Below are 23,807 nucleotides of genomic sequence, written 5' to 3'. Positions count from 1 at the left end.
GCAGAGGGGCGACACGCCGGGGGTCGTCACTCACAAGGGCCGAGTCAGTGACATGCACACTTTTCTTCTTCTTCTCCCCTTTCATTAAATACATCAGCGGGCCGGAGGTGAGAGACAATGGGTCGGAATGTCGGGAGACTTTCTTTCTCTCCGGTGACACACTGTTCCCCGTCACCTCATCTACCCTCGAGGGTTGTTTGGATACGAGGATGGGGAGGTGTCATAGATTTCGCCCCTTAACTCTCTAGTTGTATCGGGCCCGTTGCAGATCAATAATAGTTAATATGGACCTTCTCATCACTGCGATTACCTCCTCAGGGAGTCCGGTTCCCCTCTGGTAACCTTTGCTAGAAATGATTTCTAGCTTGAATTTCTCCATAAATGTACTTTATACCACGATGTGTTGTGATAAAGATGTGTGATCCATAACGCTCATCCATACTCGAGAGGGGGATCCTACACTGGGACATTCAGGGGCTGCTGGGAGGAGTCCCAACGCCTGCAGACAACCAGGTGGTGTTTATTTGTAAAGATTATCCTGCTGAACAAAATGTGTAAGTCTCAAAAATGTGTGTTTGCCACAGAACTTATTTTATGCAATACTCCAAATATCCAATAAAAAAATCCCATTGGCGCTCTGAGGAGTAAACCAGAGCAATGCTCTGGGGTTGAACTACAAAAACACACACACACACACTGTATTTATGGTTCTACGGGACCTGATTCTCACTTCTAGAGCCCCCCCCCCCCCGACGTTCCTGAGCTCATAGAGTTCCTCCTCCATCTCCATCTTCTCTGTTTCTTCTCAGTGAAAACAATAACAAGATGGAGGCGTGGGTGGCAATGGCGTGACCAGACCTGGCGTGTCTAGACCAGACGAGACGGGGGTGGGGTGGGGTGGGGGGGGGACTGGCCCAGTTACACTCAGCACTATTAGAGGTTGCAGTCCGAATGAATCCTTCATAAATACAATAACAGAGATCATCTGGCCAGCCTGCACCGACCTCATGCCGCAACACGGCCGGGCCGAGCGACACCGCCGCGCAAACAGACGGCGGGAGAGCCGCGCTCACAGCGAGCCAGAACCTCCTGCAGCTCCTCTGTCAACAAGCAGGAAAGTCACAGCCTCCGGCGCTCGTTTCTTGGAATGACGCTTCTGTGGAGCCGATATGCACGGACAGGTACGCCTCTGGATTCGTACGGAAAACACATCGCCTCCGGCCTCATTTGCTCCTCTCTTGGAAATTCCTCGGGCCTCCCCATCTTGTCCCCCCCCCCCCCCCGGGGATCTGTCCTGGAATGAGCTTCAACATGAACACCGTTCAGGAAACCGTTTCCCCCCCCCCCCCGTCTATATTTACGTTGCGTAACCTCCGTCTGCACGAGAGACACAACAACAACAACATTAGAAAAAACGTACACAGGACAACAAAAGCAGAGAGCATCTATTAGAGATGACGGACGTTTAATGCCAGAAATTAGCAGCGGGGGGGGAGGTGGGGGGGGGGTTAAGTAAATGTCTCCGTACGCAAACCTCTATCATCAAAACACAGAGAGACGATCAGAGAGGACAGCTGCTCTCCCTCTCTTCGTGCTCATCCTCCACTCGGAAAGCTGCGCAGACAAGTCTGGACGGAGCCCCCCCCCCGAAAAACAGAGTCACCCTGAAAACATCTGAAAACATCTGAAAACCTGGCAGCAGTCCCGGTATTTCTGCCACTAAAACACGCCAGGTGGGAGGAGCCAGGTGGGAGGAGCGCCGTGTCCACTGAACTCCGTCGTGAAGGGAGGCGGAGGGCGGATGTTGTTGGAGAGGTACGTTTTAAAATATGCCCGGCACCTCAATTAAAGCCGTTTATTGGATGTTCCTAGGAAGACACCGTTTCACCGCCGCCACACCCATCCTGTGTCTTACCTGTCTGCTGTGGGGTTTTCTGGGCCGCTGCTGCGCTGTAACTGTCGCCGAAGCGCCGCTCGATGCCGTTCGAGCATTTGGAGACCGCCGAGCCGTGAGCGCGCGTCCCGCCGCTCCTCTTCAGGGAGCCGGCGTGGCCCGGCACCGCCGCGAACGTGGGATCCAGGTCCATGATCAGCTGGTTGAGCTGGTCGATGGAGTGGTCGATGTCCATCGTGAGCGACTTGAACTCCTCGTCGCGCTTGTTGTTGTTGTTGTTGTTGACCGTCGCCCGCTCCTTGTGCGGCGGCGCGCTCCCCACAGCGTCCGTCGCCGTGTCCCTCGCGGGGGGGGGCTCGGCGGGCGGGCCCGCTTTGGCCGCGCCCCTCCCCCGCTTGTTCCCCGGGTAGCCCTCGCCGTCGTTCCCGTCCTCCGCCGTGTAGATGAACTGCTGCGCGGCGACCATCTGCTGCTGGCGGACCCAGGACTGCGTGGAGTAGCTGCCCTGTCTGTAGACGTGCTGCTTGGGAGCGCCGCTGGGATGGGCGGAGGCCACAGAGTTGCTCCTGGGGCCGAGGCAGCCCCTGATGGCCTCGGCGTAGGCCCTCCCGTACTCCTCTGTGGGGGGGGCCGCCGGGTGCTGGCCGCGGCCTTGCTGCTGCTGCTGCTCCTCTCCTCCGGGACTCCCGAAGCCGTCCGACAGCAGCGAGTTCTGGCTGCTCTTGTGGCACGAGGACGACAAGGTGCCCAAGCTGTCCACGCTGTGCAGATCGTGACCCGTGACGACCTCGTCGTCCAGGATGTCCGTTTCCCTCTCTCGGGGTCCGGGGTCTACGTTGATGTGCACTTGCGCCGGGACTATCTGCTGGATGACCACTCGGGGCCCTTGATCGCCCATCTCCCCCAATGAGGGGTCCTCAAGGCCGAAGCCACTCAAGAGGCGCTTCAGCTGGACCTTTTCCTGCTGGCTGGGGCCCTGGTTAGGCCTCAGGGTGGTGGTGCTGGGGGTAGCGGCGATGGTGTGGGTGGCAGGTGCGGGCGCGGGTCTGTCGGCCCACAGAGAAGTGCTGGACAGGCCCGAGTCGCTGCTGACGGAGAGGGCGTGGTCGCTGTGGTCGGGGCTGGAGGTGGCGGAGGTGGTGCGGGCCCCTCTGCCCAGCGTCGCCTCTCCTCCGCCGGGGCTCCTCTTGCTCGCCGCCGTGTCCCGGGTCAGGCCTTGAGAGCGCGGCGCTGCAAAATAGAAGAGACGCAGCGGCTTCATACGGTCAGCTGGCAATGGGCACACGGACACACAGAGAGGGGGGGGGGGGGGGGGACGCAAACACAAAGACCCCACCTCCTCCGTCATTCACAACCCGTTACGGACAGAGCTCAATCGCACCTGACAAAGACCACATTCAAACGTCAAGGATGCTCAGAACGTGGGACATGAGCCCAGCGGACGGAGGGAAACCAGACGTCCCTCCGTACGGCCGACTGAGCCGAGTTCACGTCAAGCCGAGGCGTTCCCGCTGTGGCCACGCCCCCCTCTCAGAGGTGAACTGTCACGGTGCTCGTGTGTGCGTTTTGTTCTTCTCCTCCTCGAGTTATAGACTAGATGCGAAGTCTTTTGTGAGTCTGACCTCTGCATTCCTCACCCCGCCGTGATCGAGCCTACCCCTTGACCCCCCCCATACACACACACACACACATACACACTCACAGCACATGTCCAAACAACCGCCTTAATCCTCAGTCGTGAAATAATAACTTTTGCAAAAGTAAGGGGTCAAATCCATCAGAGAGGAAAACAGCTAAAAGTCAAGCCTTTACTTACGCAAACCCGAGGGCTGGAGGGCAGAAGAAGTGCGTGAGTGAGTGGGACTCTCCGTCTCACTCTCTCCTCCACAGCAGAGCTGGAACACGACTCCGGCGGCGTCTCTCTCAATCTGCCGCCTTAAGTACTCGCCCTTCAGTCAAACCATGACATGCAGGAGCTGAATACCAGACGCACGCATGATAAAGGCTCCCTCCTCCTCCTCCTCCTCCTCCTCCTCTCCGAAAGCGCCTTGCATGTATGGCTTGCTCCCCCTCCCTCCTCCTCCTCCTCCTCCTCCTCCACCCCCTCACACACACATCCCTTCGCTCGCTCACACGCACACGCCAGTTGAACCTGCATCCGGCCTCGGGCGACCCTCGGCTCTCTCGGGCCTCCACGCCGGTCAGTTCCTCCCGGGAGTTTGCCCGACACGTCCGTCTCGTAACATTCCTGCTGGCAAGGTGCGAGCAGGTTTTCACGGCAGATGCCCGCCCGCCCCCCTCAATGCAGGCCCCTCTTCATCTCACTCCGTCACCCCTGACATCGCGGCGCCTCCCCTTTACCTTTTCCCTCCCCCTCGTCGCCACCCATCTGTCGCCAGGAAGCGGAACAACGAAATGTGCAAAAATTCTCTTACCTGCACCGCCAGGTGAGCGCACAGGGCGGTCCCGGTCTCGGGGGAAACTAAACTCGCCGTGGCGAGGAGGCAACGCGGCCGCTCGAGAGCGGACATGAGGTCGGTCAGGGTCAAATCAAGGGAGCACCAAGAAGTTGGCCCCTCGCTTGCTTCCTCTGCTGAGAAGGTGAGAGTGTTTGCACTCCACTGCAAGAGGAGGGGGGGGGGGGGGCGTTGAGATCTCCAAATAAGGGCAGAGGAATGTAAACAAGTGAGGCGGGGCTTAGGTGTGGAGGCGGGCTGGAGGAGAGCCGTAACCCGACCTCTTGCCCCACATTAGGGGACTACCCCACTGGGGAGAGTGGGGAGGAGAGAAGAGAAGAAAGGAAGAAAGGCAGAAAGGAAGAAAGAAAGAAAGAAAGAAAGAAAGAAAAGGGCGGCCAGGACAGGATCGGAGAGAGAGAGAGAGAAAACCACATTCCTCCAGCTTCAGACTTTTTTCTACTCCTGTAAAAAGACACTTTAATTAAAGCAGTCCTTGCCTTCTACTTGAAGCTCGGAGAAGCAGAAGCCCGAGTTGGTTTTCCTCTCCTCCTCTCTGTGTGTCACGAAATTGCACGCCTGCCGCTCTCGTGAACGACATCGCCGAGGAAACAGATGTTCGACCCCGCGACACTCTACTGTGGCGTTCAAGCGATTGTTTAGAAAGAAAAATAAAGTAAAATAAAGTGTTTCACCGATCGGGATCACACTCCCATTAAATGGTTAACCGAGTGTGTTTTCCCCGACTCGAGAAGAAAAAAAAAATCTGTCCAACCGTTTATATCTCGCATCACGCCGGCTGCTGTGGTGCCGGGCCGGGCCCTGAATAATCCGCCAATTACAGTGCGGAGGGCGGCGGAGCCAGAACCGCTCCTCAAGCTGGTTCTCGCAGGAGGAGGTCTGCTTGTGTATGGATATGCAATTACCCAACCCAGTGCCATTCCTGCTCCGCTACTTCCGTCCCACGCTTCCCGAACCTCCGTCCAGAGCTCCTCTCCACGTTAAACTGGGGTAAACGGTTCCTCATACACACGCACACACACACACACACACACACACACACACACACACACACACACACACACACACACACACACACACACACACACACACACACACGCACACACAGATGCAGACAGTTTCGAGAGACATCAATACCACCGAGGTGAAAACACATTTTAAAGTCCAACAGCAGCATTTCCTTGCAGAAAACAACATCTGGGTAGTCCGAAGATTTGGGCTTTTTCTTCTTCTTCACTCTTTCAGTTAAACTTTTCTTCAATTGCCGTTGTTGAGAAAAGCGTGGACGGTGGGAGTCGGGCAACGCAGCTCGTCGGTTGCTCAGTATAGGTGGAGGTTTCTTTGTCTTGCAGCCACTCCGATGTAGAAGTGTTTCATGTGCCATAAAGTCATCTGGAACTTTGTTATAAACAATCAAAATCTCTTTAACGGCCTCTTGCAACAAAGAAAAAAGAAGCCATTTATTTTAATGTAACTGTCTGTGTGGTCCCAACAATATGAGATCATGTTCTTCCATTTAGTCCCCGCTCCTGTTTTAGTTGCTCTGTGTTCTGTATTCTTCTGTGTGATTGAGACACTCGATGAGTTTGTTGCTGTGAAGCCGGAGCTACGCTCTACCAGAGAAGACCTGATCCAGGAGCCCGGTCCGAGGATCGTCCAGACCCGGTTCTGGACGGTGAGAAGGCCGTCCGCCTGCTTTGCACCGCGGTGGCAGTAGAATCCAATCGGCCGTTCTCGTTGGAACATTCATAGCCAAACATCCATGTCCGCGGCCGTGTGGCTGCACAGAGACGGGGCGACCGACTCAACCAAACACGCCCTCTGGAAACTCTCCGGCCCCAGCGTGGGGGCATGAGCGCACACACTCGGCCATTCAAGTCAACGAGTTTGTCTTTTCACGACCTTAGCGCTGCGGTGGCGAAACGTCTTTTCAGACTTCCTCCTCCTCCCCGGCCGGCCTCTGAGTGAGTGACAGCCTCTCTGGAGTCACACTGGGCCCGCCGGAGGACTGGTGGTAAGTAGATGCAGAATACCAACAAAGCTCCCAGTCTCCCAGTCTCAGAGGTGGTGTTTACATGAGAAAAGCAAAGCTGTAAATATCCCACATGAATGCTTTCGGAATTAAGGCAAGAGAAGAAGAAGAAGAAGAAGAAGAATATGATGAGGAAGTTGTAGAAGACCATGAAGATGAAAAAGAAGAAGGAGATGAAGACGATGAAAAAGAAGAAGATGATTAAGAAGAAGACTACGAAGAAGAGGACTACGAAGAAGAAGAATATGATGAGGAAGTTGTAGAAGACCATGAAGATAAAAAAGAAGAAGGAGATGATGAAGAAGAAAACTACGATGAAGAAGATGAAAAAGAAGAAGATGATGATGAAAAAGAAGATGATGAAGAAGACTACGAAGAAGAAGAATAAGAAGAAGCTCCTCTGTTAATATCTGTGCTTGGCTTTGATGAATCCTTAAACAGGAGCGTTTATCTCTTTCATTGCATTCCCAGAGGTGTGCGTAAAATTATACTGGGACGTGTCGAAGGAGGGGGGGATTTTAAATGAAAATGAATAAATAAAAAAGCCGGCTCATTTTCAGCTGAACGTCACATATAAAGACGAGAAGAGAAGGAAAAGGGTGGATCCGTGTTGTAAAGCTACCACCACGTCGCTCTATTCTGGGAGGTTGTTGTGAATTCTGCGGTAGAGTAAAGAGCAGCGACCGCAGCTCGTACGGGACGCCCCAACAGGGTGGCTCTGAGTGTGTGTGTGTGTGTCTGTGTGTGTCTGCGCAGGCGCTAGGAAGAGCATGTGTGTGTGTGTGTGTGTGTGTGGGGGGGTTGAAGCATGCCTATTCATTTGATGAAACAACAACAAAAAAGAGATCTCTTGAGAAGCGATTTGCTCTTCCTCTGAACCCAGCATCCCACGACACACGACAACTACCCCCCCCCCCCCCCCCTCACGCAGAAACAGGGTTCTTACACATTTTGACCCATGGATTTCCATGACTTCTCCATGACTTTAAACCAAATTTCCATGACCAAACTGAAATCTCGGTATAAACATGAACAATTTAGAAAATGTTGCGTATAGAGAGCGTACGCCGGCTTATATTTTGAGAGTCTTTCTTTAAAAAACATATTAATTATCTCAAACTCGGCGTAAATGAACATGTGATTCTAACAAATTTCCATGCCTTTTCCAGGCCTGGAAATGACCATTTTAAAATTCCATGACTTTTCCAGGTTTTCCATGACCGTACGAACCCTGAGAAAGAAACAACACATTGCCACATCGTACGGCAACCCCAAAGGTACATTTCCAGTTTCCCCCCCAAAAAGCCCCGTCTCCACAAGGCCCGCCCGCCCGCCCGCCCGTCTGGGCCGGAGGTCCCGTTAGCAACATAAACCAAAGTGAGTGGCGACTGTGTGCGCATGTCTATGTCACCACACTGCAGCCCCTCGGTAACACGGGGGCACGGGAACCGTCACGCTGCGTTAATTACACAGGGAGGCCGAGAGAGCTTGTGTGTGTTTGTGGACCGTACGGAGCCGTGGGAAAGCAACAGAGGATTTCATGTCCTAAACCAGCCCGTGCGTACTTCTTCCCTTCATAAAACAGCATCTGACATCTGGATTCCCGAGGCGGCCCAGAGCGTCGGTATAAAGTCCCGTGAGTCGTGGCGCCGCAAGCGTACCTTCGCCGTCGCAGATGTTCTGGTAGGAGTCCCATCGGATGAGAGGATCCGCCGTGTTGTAGTCCACAATAACATCCGCCCCGTTTAGCCACCTGTCGGCACCTGGACCCGAAAACATAATGCATTTCTTTATCGTGCAGCTAGAAAGAGGAGGAGCCTTTATAAATATATATAATAATAGTTGTTGTAACATCTGTCATAATTAGGGTTGGGCAATAATTTGATATTATCCACAAATCTTAACACCGGAAAAAACTAAACACAATCGTTGAGCTAGAAAAAGCTTGAAAAGGAATAGTTACATTTTTTTTTTTAAATGTGTTTATTTGCTTTCTTGCCGAGAGCGAGGCGAGTAGTTCAACACCGCTCACGGCTGACGTGCTATACCGTTAGCTTAGCTTAGCAGAGACGGGAAAAAGGGCGGCAAACAGCTAGCCGGCCTCTGTCCAAAAGGTACGAGTCATTTTTCACATGTTAAGGATTAAACATAAATATTAGGTTAATTCAGGAGCTGTGATTTGCCCAGTCCTAATGCTAAGCTAAGCTAACAGTCTCCTGGCTGCAGCTTCATATTCACCGTGCAGACGTGTGATATTTTCATTCCAAGCGAAACTATTCCTTTTAAAAATAGCTTTTTACATATCACTGCACATTGGGGGTTTGCTTCCATCCCCGATGCTGCACATTGAAATCATATCTACATTGTGTTATTGTTGGGGGGGGGGGGGAGAGACCAAAATGTGGGGCAATATCACATTGCTGAGTATACATGGACTGTATTTGATGAACACTGTAGCAGATGTATAGGAGACGTGCTGCTGCACACGGCATAGTTCCACTCCTGCGGGGCCGCACACGCGGTGCCTCTTTACCTCTGTCAGCACACACGTCACACTACATTTCCCCCTCTGCAGCATTCCACGGCCCTTCTCCCCATGGGGGGGGGGGGGGTGGACAAAAGCCTTGTGTCCGCTTTTGCACACTCCCTCAACCCTGGAGCAGCCTCTGAGAACAGAACCCGGCGAGGAGTTGGGAAACCCACCTGAGATCTTCTCCGGTCCCTCGGAGAACACCAGCTCCACTTTACCGTAGTCTGCAAATCTGGGATCTGTAAAGGTGAGCACATCGGAACGCCATTAGTGTGCGGCCACGCATTCAGGAGCGGGAATGGATGAATGGGATTCTCTCGGAAACACGCAACATGTTTGGGGGACAAAAACAAGATTATTGGTCTGGCGGGGCCCGGGTCTAAATTAAGTCCAGACCGAGGCCCTGAGGGGGGAGGAGTCGCCGGCACGTTGAGACCCGCTCCCCGTTCCTCTTCGCTCCTCAGGTCTACCTTTGTTGGCAGTCTCCATGTCCTCTTTGTCAAACATCAGGTTGTAGCCCTGCACTGCTCCCGTGTGGAACTGCAGCCGGAAAATCACTTCCCGCTCCGAGGTCCCCTCGCTCTTGTGGTAGCATTTAATCTGAACAAAACAAAAACAACAACATTAATATAAATCGTGATTGCTACGATAAAAGCCGACGGCAGAAACTCCGAGAAGTTCAATCTTCTCCCCCCCCCCCCCCCCCCCCGTACCATGATGTCTCCTTTCAGGAGCTGGGCCGGCTCCAGGGTGATGCATACGCGGCCTCTGTGGCCTGGACCGATGTGACTGGAACAAAACAACAACAACAACAACAGGGTTTTGGGAAGCGATCACAGACGTTTACAGAGAGCAGCGACTCTGGAGGGAAAATGCTCGTTGAAGTCATTCACGCAGAACATCGCTTTGATGTCCTCCAATCTGCTCTGAAGTAAACAAGTTCGTGGACCACATGTGTGAGCGACTCACTAGATCCCAGACGAATACACGGTCTGCATTCCCTGGTAGACCTTGATGTACGGACGGCAGACTGAAACGAGAAGAAACAACACGCTCTGTCAAAAGAAGAAGATTCAGAAGGTACCGGTGCACCGATCGCGTGATCTTAAGTAGATGCTCCATTGTTTTGCTTACAGCGAGTGCGATAAGCTGTTGTTGTGAGAAAAGGGGTTTCAGCGACATGCCGTGACGTAGGACCTCGTGAAATTAGCAAAAACAGCAATTTACATGCGTGCACGGCTGTGATCCCCCCCCCCCCCGGGTTTACTGGAAACCCATAAAAGAAGTTATTCTCCTCGGCTCTGTTTATGCAAGCATGTGTGTGTGTGTGTGTGTGTTGGAAAAAGAGAAAAGATGTAAAGGAGAGATAAGTCTCCGTCTTGTTTACTGCTCCGGCTCTGATGTGGTCGCGTCTTTGCGACTACGTTTTCATTTGGGAGTTGCGGCTGTCTGTCTGTCTGTCTGTCTGTGTGTGTGTGTGTGTGTCTGTTGTGTAAACAATGCAAGTTTAACCTCCGGCGGCGTCGAAGTTTGGGATCCCGTGGAGCACGACGCAGTGCAGGAACAAAGGCGAGGCGTTGATCTTCATGGAGCCGCTCAGAAGGCTGTTGAGGATCCAGACGTACCTGCGGGCGACAGGGCAGCAGGTGGACGTCAGTCACACACGGGGCCGCTGCAGCCAACAACCACAAACACCCCCGGCCAATTCAATTTGCAGTTTTTATGGGACGGTCCAAAATGTGTCGAAGAGTCTCGCTTGTTGTTGTTTTTATGCCACATATCTAGTGACCACAACTTGTATGAAGCAAAAAGAGAGCTTATAATCAGGCCATCACAGGCCCGGAGATATCTGAGCCCTACTACTGGTCGACAAACACTGCATCCCACACTTCCCATCGTGGAAGTTGAAGACATTTCTTTCTTCGTTTTTGTCCCTGCCTGGCAAAGTCCCACATCTTTCAAATGGAAGCTTCTAGTAAGTCAGACTTAACCCTGGTGACATCACTATGACAATGTTTCTGGTGGTATAAAATGTATTTTGTATTTAATTTAAAGACAATCAGAGGAGCACCGATCTTCTTATCCAGCTCTTGGCGAATGAGCATTTTTACCAAAATGACTATTTCCAATAAAAAAATCATCCTTTGAGAAGTTCGGCTTCATTTGTTTTGCAGGAAAACATGTTTATGTTCCTCCTGGTTTTGTTTCAGAGACTCGGGTTTCAAATCTGCGGCCGCATCAAGAGCTCCTGAAGGATATCGTGGTGATGGAGAGGAGGACACTGAAGAAAGTATTGTGTATCTTGGAGAACCCGGACCAGCCTCTCCATCACCTACTGCAGGGACAGCGGAGCACGTTCTCCAACAGACTGCTACAGCTCCGCCTCACAAGGACAGAGACAGGAGAACCTTCCTGATACAGGAGAACCTGATACAGGAGAACGGCCCTGATACAGGAGAACGTTCCTGATACAGGAGAACGTTCCTGATACAGGAGAACGTTCCTGATACAGGAGAACGTTCCTGATACAGGAGAACGTTCCTGATACAGGAGAACCTGATACAGGAGAACGTTCCTGATTCAGGAGAACGTTCTTGCCCACTGCTATAAGACTTTATAATAAATCACCTCTGGCCAGATCCTCATTAAATTGAATCAACATCAATTAATCATTTTTATTTATTTTTTCATTTCCTTTATTATTTAAATTCTTAAATGTAATATGTCCTGCCTTGCTATTTTATTTTATTGTATATATTGTAACCTTGTCTTCTGCTGCTTCAAACTAATTTATATCTATCTATCTATCTATATATATATATATATATATACAGTATAGATATAGATATATATCTATATATATCTCTCTATATATATATATATATACAGTATATATAGATATATAGATATACATATATAGAGATATATATATCTATATAAATATAGATATAGAGATATATATATATATATATCTCTATATCTCTATATATATATAGAGATATATATATATATGTATATCTCTATATATATATATCTGTTGTGAGTCACCAGTGGAGCCGTCAGTGTGGGGCGTTGACCCCTCACAGTGGTGCACAGGGTAAGGACTACACCAAGTCCCCCATGGGGTCCCTTTCACATGACAATGATCCACAATGACAGGCTTTTCAGTGGGGGGGGGGGGAATAATAGGACAAAACCGCAACGGGACATGCAAAGATGTTTGCGGTGAATCCGGGACATGAATGAGTTTGGATGTGGCTCCCAAAAAAGCACCAACTCAAACACATGCGGCTGTAGGAGAAAGAAAAAGAAAAGAAAAAGGGGGGGGGGGGGGCGTGTTCGATTTCTTTGAGGGTCTCACCGTTTCTGCGACGGCGTCATCAGAGCCGAGACCTTGTCGTCGTAGTATTTCCTCATGGCGAAGCGGTCCAACGCCTGATCAGCACTTTTGAGGGAGACAGTGAGACGCATTAAACACTTTGGGTAATTATGACTCAGGAGAGAGGGAGATTACACTCTGCTGCTCTGTAATTGAATGGCGTTAACGCCAACTTAAATTGGGACGACACACACACACACACACACACACGTATAATGGACAAGAGTGAAAGTGAGCGCAGAGACAGGGGATTCCAGCAGAGAGGAAGAGGATGCCAGCCTTAAGTAAACACGGAGGGGGGAGAGGGGGACGGAGGGAGGCCAGAGTGCGTGCACAGCCCGGCTATTCAGACGGACCTAAAACCAACAAGCTGCGGAGCCTTTTCACCGCGGCTCTGTGTCGCTCCCGTGGGCCCTCTCCCTCTGCACCCCACCCCCATGAAGCTATGCCATTGTAAAAAAAGATCGGCCTCATTGTTTTCCTATCTCTTCCTCCTCTACCTCTTTTTTTCCTTCTTTCACATTCGCCTTGCGCCCCCCACGGACGGGGACGTAAACAGCGACGGCCGCCGTGTGCTCTCGCCACAATGAGAGGACCTGGAGAGCGGGCGCAGCAGCAGGACGCCTCGTCCTGAATGTTTGCTGCATTCCTTCACTTCAGGGCTTCGACAGTAACAATGGCTTGAAAATTAGAATCACTTTCTCTCCCCCGCCCTTTTTTTTTCTCTTCGCCACATATCCAGTGACCACAACTTGTAATAAGCAAAAAAGAGGGCTTATAATCAGGGCATCACAGGCCCGGAGATATCTGAGCCCTACTACTGGTCCTCAAACACTGGATCCCACACTTCCCATCACGGAAGTTGAAGACATTTTTCTTCTTTGTCCCTGCCTGGCAAAGTCCCACATCTTTCAAATGGAAGCTTCGAGCTCGTCCTGATGTTTGCTGCGTTCCTTCAATTCAGGGCTTCGACGGTAACAATGGCTTGAAAATTAGAATCACTTTCTCTCCCCCCCTCCCGCCGAATGGATTTCATGAAGCCGACACTATGCCCAGAAGCTGTTTATTGCAGTGACTAACGTGAATCGTGGAATTCAACGCGGCGTGACTCACGGCTTCAAATTGTGCGTTTATTTTTCCTGGTGAATTTCAGAGAAGTGACTTTTCCCGTGACTCACTCACTCACTCTCTCTCTGATTCACCGTGACTCCCGAATTAAAGCAGGTACATAAATCAGCAACGGTTAGGCGACGACACGTATTCGTGGTCTCGGGCAGCTGTTGTGGGTTTTTTTTCCCGCCGTCTCCGGTTTCGCTGCAAAAACCCCGACCTCAACACGCTAATGCGCAGTAAGCCGGCGCGACGCATGCGACCGACGCGGGGAGGGGCGGTTACCTGGCTGAGACGTCGGTGAAATGCACAAAGGATGAAATGACGACGCCGATGCGACCCTTGCCGCCCTGAGGAAACAAAGAGAGGACAGGGGACCGACTCACTACACCTGCAAAACATATCGGTCGTACAAATCCGTCTCTCTGCATGTGTGAAGGGGGCGTATCGTATAAACGAGACGCTCACCCTGCAGTGTATCACCGCCACGTGGAGCGGGTCGGCATTGAGCCAGCTCTCCATGGCCTTGCAGATGGTGCAGATCATGTCCAGAGGTGGCGCGTGCATGTCCGGCCAGCCTGTATCTAGAGTCTGGAAGCACACGCCTCAATGTAAACACACACAGTAGCGCTCTGTATTAAGTCGTTAACTGTGTGAGAGAGGGAGCTGATCAAAGAGGATGAACAGAGATCTACTTTAGCCATTTAAAAACAAATGGATGTAGATGTGCTCATCCCGCCTGCCAGGATATTGCGACCTCATCAGTTCATTTTACAGACGACGCAGCGAATGTGAACTCACCTTCGGGTTCATTTTGGTGAGATCGTGTCTTTTCTCCGACAGGTTGATAATCTATAAAAAAAAGAGGGGAACACACAACACAGCTGGTGACTTATCACGTTGTCTCTGCACTGCGCGCCTCGAGGTCAATACTCTGGCGCCAAGCAGCACCGCTTTGCACTTTGACACGGCGCGCGGCGAGCACCGACCAGGTAGTTGTCGGCGTGCTTGGACTTGAGCATCCGCGTGACGTCCTTCAGGTTGTGGGAGTAGATCTCCTCGGTGCACCCCCGGGGGAAGGACACGGCGATGATGCGCTCCGTGACGTACGTCAGGTCGAGTTCGTACCCCTCCTCCATGCCGAGTCTCGGGACTTCCTGTTTGAGAAAAAGACACCCAAAGCGGAGACGCAGGGTGACTCGGGTCCTTCGGCGGCCTCGCACCATCAGAAACAGACTTTGCCGCACTCAATATTTGGCGGTCAAAGTCCTCGGCTGTAGTCACGGTGTCCTAGTTCGCCGCGGATATCTTTAGAAATCGACCTCCATCCCAGATTGTGTGACAGAGGGTGTCTTGTTTGCACTGACCTGGTCAACAGCGTGAGTCACAATCACATCACTGGTTGAAACAAAACAACATGAATCAAGAGCTTTTTTTTTTTAAACATGTGAAAGATTAGCACCACTTATCTCCACTGCAAAAATACCTCCAGCCGGTCGGAGCAACAGGGACAAAGACGGAAAACAAACTTTCAAACGATTCCGGATAGAACCAGTTGCTGTAAATCCCCAGCTGATGGCGTGCCCCTGTGACCTCATGGCACTTCCTGCACCGGTGGTCTGCAGAGAGAGCCTGTCTCACCCCACCGCGACCACAGACACATCCCTGCTTCTCTTATCTTGTCATCTCTGTATGCTCGCTGATGGTCGTCAGTCCAGGAATAGCAAAGCGCTGCCAGCGGTCGTCGATGAGCGACTAATCACTTTTATTATTGGTCATTTATTATAATCCCCGACAGAATTTATTAGATATTATTAAAAGGTATACTATTTGTATTATAAATAATATATTGAAGTAAAATCCGACGATATAATACTTCATATGCTGTACTATAGTTTATTGAATGTTCCCACGTTGTACGGTATAACTTTGTGCACATGTTTCTGTATTCATATAGACAAACATGATCATGTTATACATTATTCTGCTATACGCTAAAATATTGGATGGTATAATATTACATTTACTATACTTTGTAGCTACTAATCACACTATACCTGCAGCAGTATTGCATTAGTTGAAGTACAACCCTGTGGTAGTGTGTTGCCTTGTCTTGTGGGATGGAGTTTAATATGCTTGTGTAGTTCCGTTTTTTCCTTATTTTTTTCTTGACTTATCTTTTTCTCTTTCTATCTGCACTTAAGAGTTAATTTTATACACATCATAGATTTTTTGTCCATAAAACAAACTAAATCCTACCCTTTGGGAGAGCCAGAACTAGACCAAAGGTCGATAACTTATAAAAACTACGAATCTACATTTGTGTGCAAGAGATAACTGATCAATGGAGCTTGATAAATGAATTCACTCAAGCACACACTCATACAGACAGAAACACGTCTTAAAGCTGCCAAAGGTATCATCATCCTTCTTGAATAACTCCAATTGTTTGTTGTGATTGAACGATCCACAGTCAAGAATGTGTCCGTCAATTAAGTCGGCAGCGACTGCAGGCTACGGCCGACACTTTGAAGGGGGCCCGAGCGGGAGCCGTAAACCAGGGACAGTGTAGGCCGGCTTAAACCAACCCTCAGAGCGGAATGAAAGAGGCCATGTGTATGAAGAGGGCATCACTCGGGGAAACAGGGCTGGGAGTTTTGTGCGTGTGTGTGTGTGTGTGTGTGTGCAGGCATGTGTGTGTGTGTGTGTGTGTGTGTGTGAGTGTGTTGGTCCTCGGGGATTGTTGGAACTAATGGCGGGGTTAGTCCATTTCCCCCGAGACTCTAAGAGGAAAACTGTTGACTAATGGGAAATTAATGAACAGGCTGGCCAGTACTCGGGCTCTGTGTGTCTCTCCAGGGCACGGGAAAGGGAAGGAGGCTTTGTCATGGAGGTGTCAAAGTCCTGCACCAACGAGAAGTGGGAAGGATCTAACAAACACTTATCGACAAAGAGGTGTCATTAGGATCTGTTTTGAAGTATTTAAGGTTTGATATTTTGGGGGGAAATAGGCTTTCTCGCCGAGAGTTCCATGAAAAGATTTGATACCACTGTGCGGTGAAAGTGAAGCTAACGTTACTTCTAGTAGCGAGTTAGCTTAGCATAAAGACTGGAAGCACGTTCACAGCTAGTATGGCTCTGTCCATACTCAGTAACACAATCTGCCAAGAAACACACAGATTAGCGTCATGTATCACACAGGTTTATACCAAAAGGTGAGAAGAATGACACAGAGCGTTATATGCTGGGCTCTTAGCTTACTACCGACTTGCTAACGCCAAGAAATAGTCCGACTCATAACCGCCTCCTCAAACCACAATATGTTTGTTTTTCTTCATATTTTAGTTTTTAGATGTGCTGTTGGAAGACCTTATGGCTTTAAGACCCAGTATGGACTGAGCCTAGCTAGCTGTTTCCCTGCGACATGCTAAAGCAAGCTAACCAGCTACTGGCAGCACCGTTAGCTTTAAAATTACAAGTGTACATACCTCATTTCAAGGCAACTATGAATAAAAGCTGTCGACCACATGAAATGAAACCAATAAAAATGAAAAACAAAGTAGCTAAAAATCACATCGTAAAATTTTTTTATTCTGAATTCCCATCGATTGATATACATGTCATAAAACGTCGATGCGCGGTGTCGTAGTAAACAGCATCCTTCCCCTACCAGCTAGACCTCTCACTTCTCCCACTCGTCGTTCAGGCCGGCATGAGCGACTTGCCCCGGCACGCACGGAAGATAATTGCTCTTTAATTTGCACCGAGCGCTTTTGTTCCCGGTTTGAGGCGCAGCATTAGCTCACAAAGGCAGAATAAGCAGTGCCAGGGAACTCAAAACCCCGAAGCCCACCCATGGCACTGGGGGAGCGAGGCTGGTAGAGGAGCTGGGCAGGCGGAGAGACTGGAGCGAACGGGTCGCCAGGTCTCCTGTGAACAAGCAGCGACAGGTTTACTGAGGTCAGGATGGTGGGGGATTAGGGTGTGTCTGGCTCCCCCAGCTCCAGCAGGTAAGAGCTTGACTAGGCGGCGTGCTGTCAGACGCATTCCCACATGCATGAGCATCACTCGGGACCGGCTCCAAACGCAGCGGCGAGCGAGAATACAAACTAATCACGCGTTCCCTTTGTGCGCGAACGAAGTGGAGAGAGGCACGATCAAAGCGCTCGGACGGAAGGCCCCCGTTTCTATCTCAGAAGCCACACCCTTCACCTGTCCCCCCCCCCGTACTGTGTGGAATCCTCCATTTTGTCGGAGCAGGTGAACCACCAGATGAAAGAAGACGGCATTGTGTGGGAGGACATGTCTCACAAATCCAGACACCGGCTCGTCAGACAACCCCCTGTGGGTGAAATCACGGCCTCGTCATGTGAACGGTGATCTCATCCTTGTTTTCATTTTTTGCATCCGCTGTGGCAACAACAGTTGAAGCATTGAAGCGTTGCACGCTTGTCCCACACACGACTAATAAAGACTCCCCCGAGCCAGGGGTTGAGCCACAGCAGCCGAATCCATTCACTTTAAAAGTGGGTGTTGTATGCGACTGGTTGCGACATGTCTATGTGCTGCCCAACGGTATTTTCCATAAGCAATTTCGGTGCGGCCATCATCATTCGGGTTTCTTTAACAGAAATGTTTTAGGAACCAGTGGAAGATGAAATACACCGTTGAGTGAGAGCTGGGTCCATTGTGCTTTCATAACATGTATTCTTTCAGCCGAGAAGAAATCCAATAAAATACCCAGTAGGGTGTTTATTCTCTTACTTTTACTATTTGTGTCTGTAGATTTTCTCCTAAATTCACCAAAAGTTTGCTTTAGATAATGCCTCATTCGTAGTGAAGGGTACACGTAGGTGTACACACCTCTTTTTCAGACAGTTTACATTACCCCCACCGATCTGGAATTATATATATATATATATATATATATATCTCCTCTGTGACCCGCCCATCTACCTAGTAATACACATCACATAAACGTCCAGTGTCACGGTGATATCTATTACTTTTATGGCCGTTTTCTCAAATGGAGCTTTTTTCTCATACTCCGAGCCAAAAAACGTCCACTCGAGAAGCACTTTAAAAACACCAAACTCTGAGTATCCCTGACGCATGTATGTCAACATTGGCTTTATCCAATTTAAGCAAATATTTGAGATTAAGACATAATGTCTAATTTGCATATCTTAACATACACTTTCAGAAAACTCGTAAGATAAAAAAAAAACGTATCGTTTGAATGTAAGTAATCAACTTGGGGAGTTAATGCTGGGCAACTTTTGTTTTTGCTGTCAATCAATGTAACTCTTTTTTGTATTCAAATGTAAATTGTAAATTGTCTCAAATTAAAATGATCATCATCCCAAGAAGCAGAAGTGCATTCAACATGAATATTAGAGAAGCTGCAGCAACCTAACTTAAGTCTAGTTTTACCAGACTTAAAATCTACCCAATTGACTCATCCTTTTTATATTATAATTCTTTATTGGTTGGGTTGCAAATCGGTCACATATGAGTGTTTAAAACTGCAATGCCCACAAACATTACGCCTGCGCACGTATGAAAGCCATCAGGGCGTCCCTTCCCCCCCATTCACACTCCAAAATCAGCCCCAGTTTACCAGCTTCTGGCTTATGAGTGACACGATGTGGCAACGGCAATTTAGATATTTCTATACGTCCATTAAACAGAAATGATGTGTTTGGAATTGAAAAAATAACACAAACATTTAAAAAAAGTATAAATTGAATAAAAAGAAAACCAAAGCCAGACTTCTTTCTCTGGGTCGGACTGCAGCGCTGCAACAGCTTCGGGTGGAGGCCGATATCCGAGTGTCGGTGATGGAGCCCATCAAACCCCGCATGTCGGAGCTGGCTCCGCTCTGCACATATGGAAACAGGCAGCTCCGCGTGCTCGACAACGGGGACTCTCTGGGAGACTTGGACGGATTCGCGATCTCCGAGGATGTTCGCCCGCAGACCCGAGCAACACCTGAAGGGCCGTAAATGCTTCAGGAAGTCTGGCGGCCCGGGGGCCGGAGGGGGGCGACATTTCTGACTCAATTTATTACATTCACTTTCTTTCTTTAATTGCCCCAACACATGGAAAGAACGACTCACGGCCCTTTACCGCTCCGTCGGATGACAGGAGTCGTACGACCGGCACGGATTAGATTTCCTGCCGTTATCCTCCGGCTGTAGCCCCCAGTTGGTGTTCAGTAGCCCCCCTAACCGTGATACCGCCAGCTTCGCCGTTCCAAAACCGCCCTGTGTTCATTCTTGGCACGAGCGGGCGCCTCGTACGCCGGGATGACATGACCCTCGGTGACATCACAGGCTGGCTGAAGGGCCCCGGAGAGGGACAAGGCCACCGTCTGTTCTGGCCTTTCCTGTTCGGGGCCCTGCATGTTTACGCTGTGGCTTCGACACTCGCTCACTGCTGAGCAAATAAACAACACTGGAGGATAAGAGTTTTAAAAAGCCACTTTTCAAGTGGGAGCTGGGTGTTTTTTTTGCACGTTTGTTCAGCAACCCTGGAACTCTACCGTGTGTTTGTCCCATATTTTCATGAGCTTTTTTGCAGGGTGTATAAAAACGACAGCCCTGGGCAAAAACTGCACAGCCTTAAGGCTCCTAAAGTGCTCCCTAATTACCGTTTTCTATCCCAAGGTCATAGCGGAATGCGTTCCCAAAAGGATTACGTTCCCACTCTCGCTCTCTCCATCCCTTCTTTTTTCTCTCCGTTTTAATGGCTCACACATGTCGGCGCCGAGCGGCACACACACGGCTCGCGCCAAAGTGTAAAACGGCCCGGCGCTCTGTCTTAAGGCCGTCACCCCGGGGGTCAGATCACAGTGTTCTGCTTACGACCTCAACCCTCTGCCAACCCACCTGTCCCGAGCCACAGCATCAGGACGCCCGCCAGGCCCTTTGGAGGCGCCGCCTGACACTTTGGGTTTCGGTCACCTTCGCCTCGAAGGGGCCCAGATATTGTTCGTATAGGAACAACCTGGAAATAGAACCGCCAACAAAAGCTGTAATTGCCAGTCGGGGAAAGAAAGAAAAAATCTCTCTCCTCTTCCTCTCTCGCCGAGCTCTGTAATTACACCTAATCTTGAAAGAGTTTAGCCTGCTAAATGTTCAGGAACAACCTGCATGGTTTATGCTATGCATGAAAGAAAGGTGCACGAGAGGGTGTAAATGCAGGTGTGTGTGTGTGTGTGTGTGTGATTTCCAAGCAAGGGAGGGACGGATAATTCAGGTGAAGAGGGATGTAGCTGTGATGTAAGGACGCCGGTGCATCTCGTCAACAATGGCTGCCTAAGAAGTGTAGCCGAGGGCCGCAAATACCACGCAGCAGCTGTAGCTCAAAGAGAAGAGAGATAAAAGGCCGTACCTGACGGTCTCCATCATGTATCCACGGACAGAGGAGTCCAGAGGAGTCCAGAGGAGGGCTTCTGACGGAGCTCTATTAGACGACTGGGCACAAGTCTCCTCTGAGGCTGACCCCATGTGTTTCACATTACCAGAGGTCTCCAGAGCACCCGAGCCACAACAGCAAGGAAACCCAAATTATAGCCATCACAACACACAGTTTATTGAGGAAGACATTTAAAAGCTATACGGGTTCCAAGCCGAGCTTTTTTTAAAGAGTTTAATTCAAAAGGCTCGAAATAATACTCTGATTCACTTTGAGAGAGAGAGAAGAGAGAGAAAAATAAATCACAAGATCTGTGCTGGGTCAGTTTAAATGAGTCCCTTCTCTGTTTTCACAGGGCTGCTGGAGGAAGGAGCTGTGGCACCGACGCGCGCGCGCACACACGCACGCACGCACACGCACACACACAAACACCACTGGTTTTAGTAGGAGCCAAAGTAAATACAGAGAGCAGTGCTCTGTTGTGCACTTTACATAAATGAGCAGACTCACTGAAATGGTACAGAGCAAAGGGCTAAAGAGAGAGAGAGAGAGAGAGAGGGGGGGGGGGCAACCGTGTGTCGAAGTTTAGTTTAATCCTTCTTTTTTTGCACTGACCAGCCCGACTTTAAGAAACCCTCCGTGCACAATGATTGGCCGTGGAATAGTCCAGACGCAGCGCCTTACCTTTTACAAACGGAAAGCGAGTACTTTGATTTTTCTTCTTCTTCTTCTTCTCCTTCTTTTTTTGGGGGGCGGAGGGGGGATTGTGCTCCGTGCCCCTTTAGTCAGTCAGAGCCGCAGACCGAGAACGAGTCGCGTAAAGTCCTGATCAAAGAGGCTTAGTGCCGGCTGGGAGGCGCATTTTCCCTCCGCTACAATTCGCCCTCCTTAACTCCTTCTTGCTCGCGGCTGCCGGTGATAAAGTTGAAGCTCTTGCTCGGTTCCTGAACTGCTGCTTCTGCTTCTCCTGCTGCTGCTGCTCAGCTCCCCGCCCCCCAGCACACTTCCGCCAGTCCGAGGTGCTGCTGCTGCAGCCGCCACAAGTCCTGGCATGGGATAGCCCTCCTCCCACTGCGCCGCCAGGGCTGGCTCCATAGGCCCCGCCCCCTTTCCACCCACCTCCCCTGTACAGGGCCTCCGCCCCCTCCCCTCCTCCGCCTGTCTCCGTTTGTTCGCCCCCCCCCTCCCAAAATCAAGTTTGATGTACGTATTGTGCATTATGTCCAGAGCAGTGAGTATGAACATAATTTAAACAGACCGGCGCAGAAAGGTGCGCAGCCGCAAAAATACTATTGGTTTATTTTTATGGTTATATATATATATATATATATATGTATATATATATAGTATATATATAATACATATATAAAAATAAATATATAATATAGATATAACATATATATATATTATATATATAATATATATATATATAATATATATACTATATATATATGTATATATACTGCAGTATATCAGAACCACTATTTACATAGGCTGTGTTCTTTCCCCTCTGCTGTTCTCCCAGCTGCACCTCCAGTCACCAGTCCGTCAAGCTCCTAAAGTTCGCGGATGACACCACCCTCATTGGGCTCATCTCTGGTGGGGACGAGACCGCCTACAGGTGGGAGACTGACCACCTGGTGACCTGGTGCAGCCAGAACAACCTGGAGCTCAACGCTCTAAAGACAGTGGAGATGGTTGTGGATTTCAGGAGGAATGCAGCCCCACCCGCCCCTCTCATCCTGTGTGACTCCCCCGTCGACGCTGTGGAGTCCTTCCGCTTCCTGGGCTCCATCATCATCCAGGACCTCAAGTGGGAGCTGAACATCGGCTCCATCACCAAGAAGGCCCAGCAGAGGATGTTCTTCCTGAGGCAGCTGAGGAAATTCAACCTGCCAGGGAAGATGATGGTACAATTCTACACGGCCATCGTTGAGTCCATCATCTGCTCCTCCATCACCGTCTGGCACCCTGCAGCCACAGCCAAAGACAAGTGCAGGCTGCAGAGCATCATCCGCTCGGCCGAGAGGGTTATCGGCTGCAATCTGCCTTCCTCCAGGTCCTGTTCACTTCCAGGTCACTGAAGCGGGCCAGAAAGATTGTCGCTGACCCCTCCCACCCTGGACACTCCCTGTTCGAGTCCCTCCCCTCGGGGAGGAGGCTGCGGTCCATCATGACAAAGACCACCCGCCACACCAAAAGTTTTTTCCCGTCGGCAGTCGGGCTCATCAATGGAACCCGGGACTGACTGACTGTCACCCCCAGGACTACCACCTCTTCTTCCACCTTCCTCTCTCCTCCTTCTTCCCGCTCCTTCCTCTTCCTCCCTCTTCCTCCCACTCCTCCTCCCTCCTCCTTCTTCTTCCCTCCTCCACACACGTCACTTTAACATGCACTTTAACTTGAGGCCTCCTCCACACACATGCCACTTTATTTGCATGCACTTTAACTTAAACACACGCCACGCGTAACATACACTTTTAACTAAAACACACCACTTGAAGCACACACCCAAACACTTTCACATTATTTGTTGTCTTTCTGTCGTGTTGATTGTTGTTTGTTTGTCATGTCCAAATGTTGCACCTTCCACCAAAAAAAATTCCTCGTTTGTGTAAACATTCCTGGCAATAAAACTGTTTCTGATTTCTGATTTTGATATCTTATGTCAACACACCTTTTTGTTCAGTTTTGTTAATATGTCCTTATCAATAGAAGTTGTGCATTCAGCCATAAAGGAGTTGGGTCTGGCCTCTGACTTAATACATAAATAAATGCATGTTTAAAGTATATGATATACGCAGATTGATTGCCATTAGGCCACAATGGAAACGTTCTGGATCATTTATATGTAATGCTTGGTTATTACAAATGTGTGTTCAACTGTATAAGACCATGGCTATAAAAATAAAAGCATGAAATTACCTTTCACTGAGTAAATATTTATAAAACCAGTTCTGCTAATA

General features: G+C 49.8%; 1 protein-coding gene across 1 annotated transcript in view; it reads right to left on the bottom strand.

Moving 5' to 3' along the window:
- Positions 1 to 21,882, bottom strand: part of LOC130197933 (tensin-3-like) — a 30,712-nt gene extending 8,830 nt beyond the window's left edge. The window contains exons 1-13 of the mRNA XM_056420919.1: positions 21,526 to 21,882; positions 14,412 to 14,579; positions 14,224 to 14,274; positions 13,891 to 14,013; positions 13,708 to 13,772; positions 12,295 to 12,378; positions 10,446 to 10,558; positions 9,903 to 9,963; positions 9,647 to 9,722; positions 9,404 to 9,533; positions 9,107 to 9,172; positions 8,065 to 8,166; positions 1,916 to 3,124 (exon numbers count right to left, since the gene is read on the bottom strand). Of these exons, the coding sequence (XP_056276894.1) occupies positions 1,916 to 3,124; positions 8,065 to 8,166; positions 9,107 to 9,172; positions 9,404 to 9,533; positions 9,647 to 9,722; positions 9,903 to 9,963; positions 10,446 to 10,558; positions 12,295 to 12,378; positions 13,708 to 13,772; positions 13,891 to 14,013; positions 14,224 to 14,274; positions 14,412 to 14,561 (2,230 nt within the window). The 5' untranslated portion in view covers positions 14,562 to 14,579; positions 21,526 to 21,882. The remainder of the gene's footprint in view (positions 1 to 1,915; positions 3,125 to 8,064; positions 8,167 to 9,106; positions 9,173 to 9,403; positions 9,534 to 9,646; positions 9,723 to 9,902; positions 9,964 to 10,445; positions 10,559 to 12,294; positions 12,379 to 13,707; positions 13,773 to 13,890; positions 14,014 to 14,223; positions 14,275 to 14,411; positions 14,580 to 21,525) is intronic.
- Positions 21,883 to 23,807: the final 1,925 nt, after the last annotated feature.

Source organism: Pseudoliparis swirei, chromosome 8 (genome assembly GCF_029220125.1).
Source record: "Pseudoliparis swirei isolate HS2019 ecotype Mariana Trench chromosome 8, NWPU_hadal_v1, whole genome shotgun sequence".
NCBI classification, from domain to species: Eukaryota; Metazoa; Chordata; class Actinopteri; order Perciformes; family Liparidae; genus Pseudoliparis; species Pseudoliparis swirei.
The sequence above is the reverse complement of the archived record's forward strand: the minus strand, read 5'-3'. Positions and strand labels throughout refer to the sequence as shown.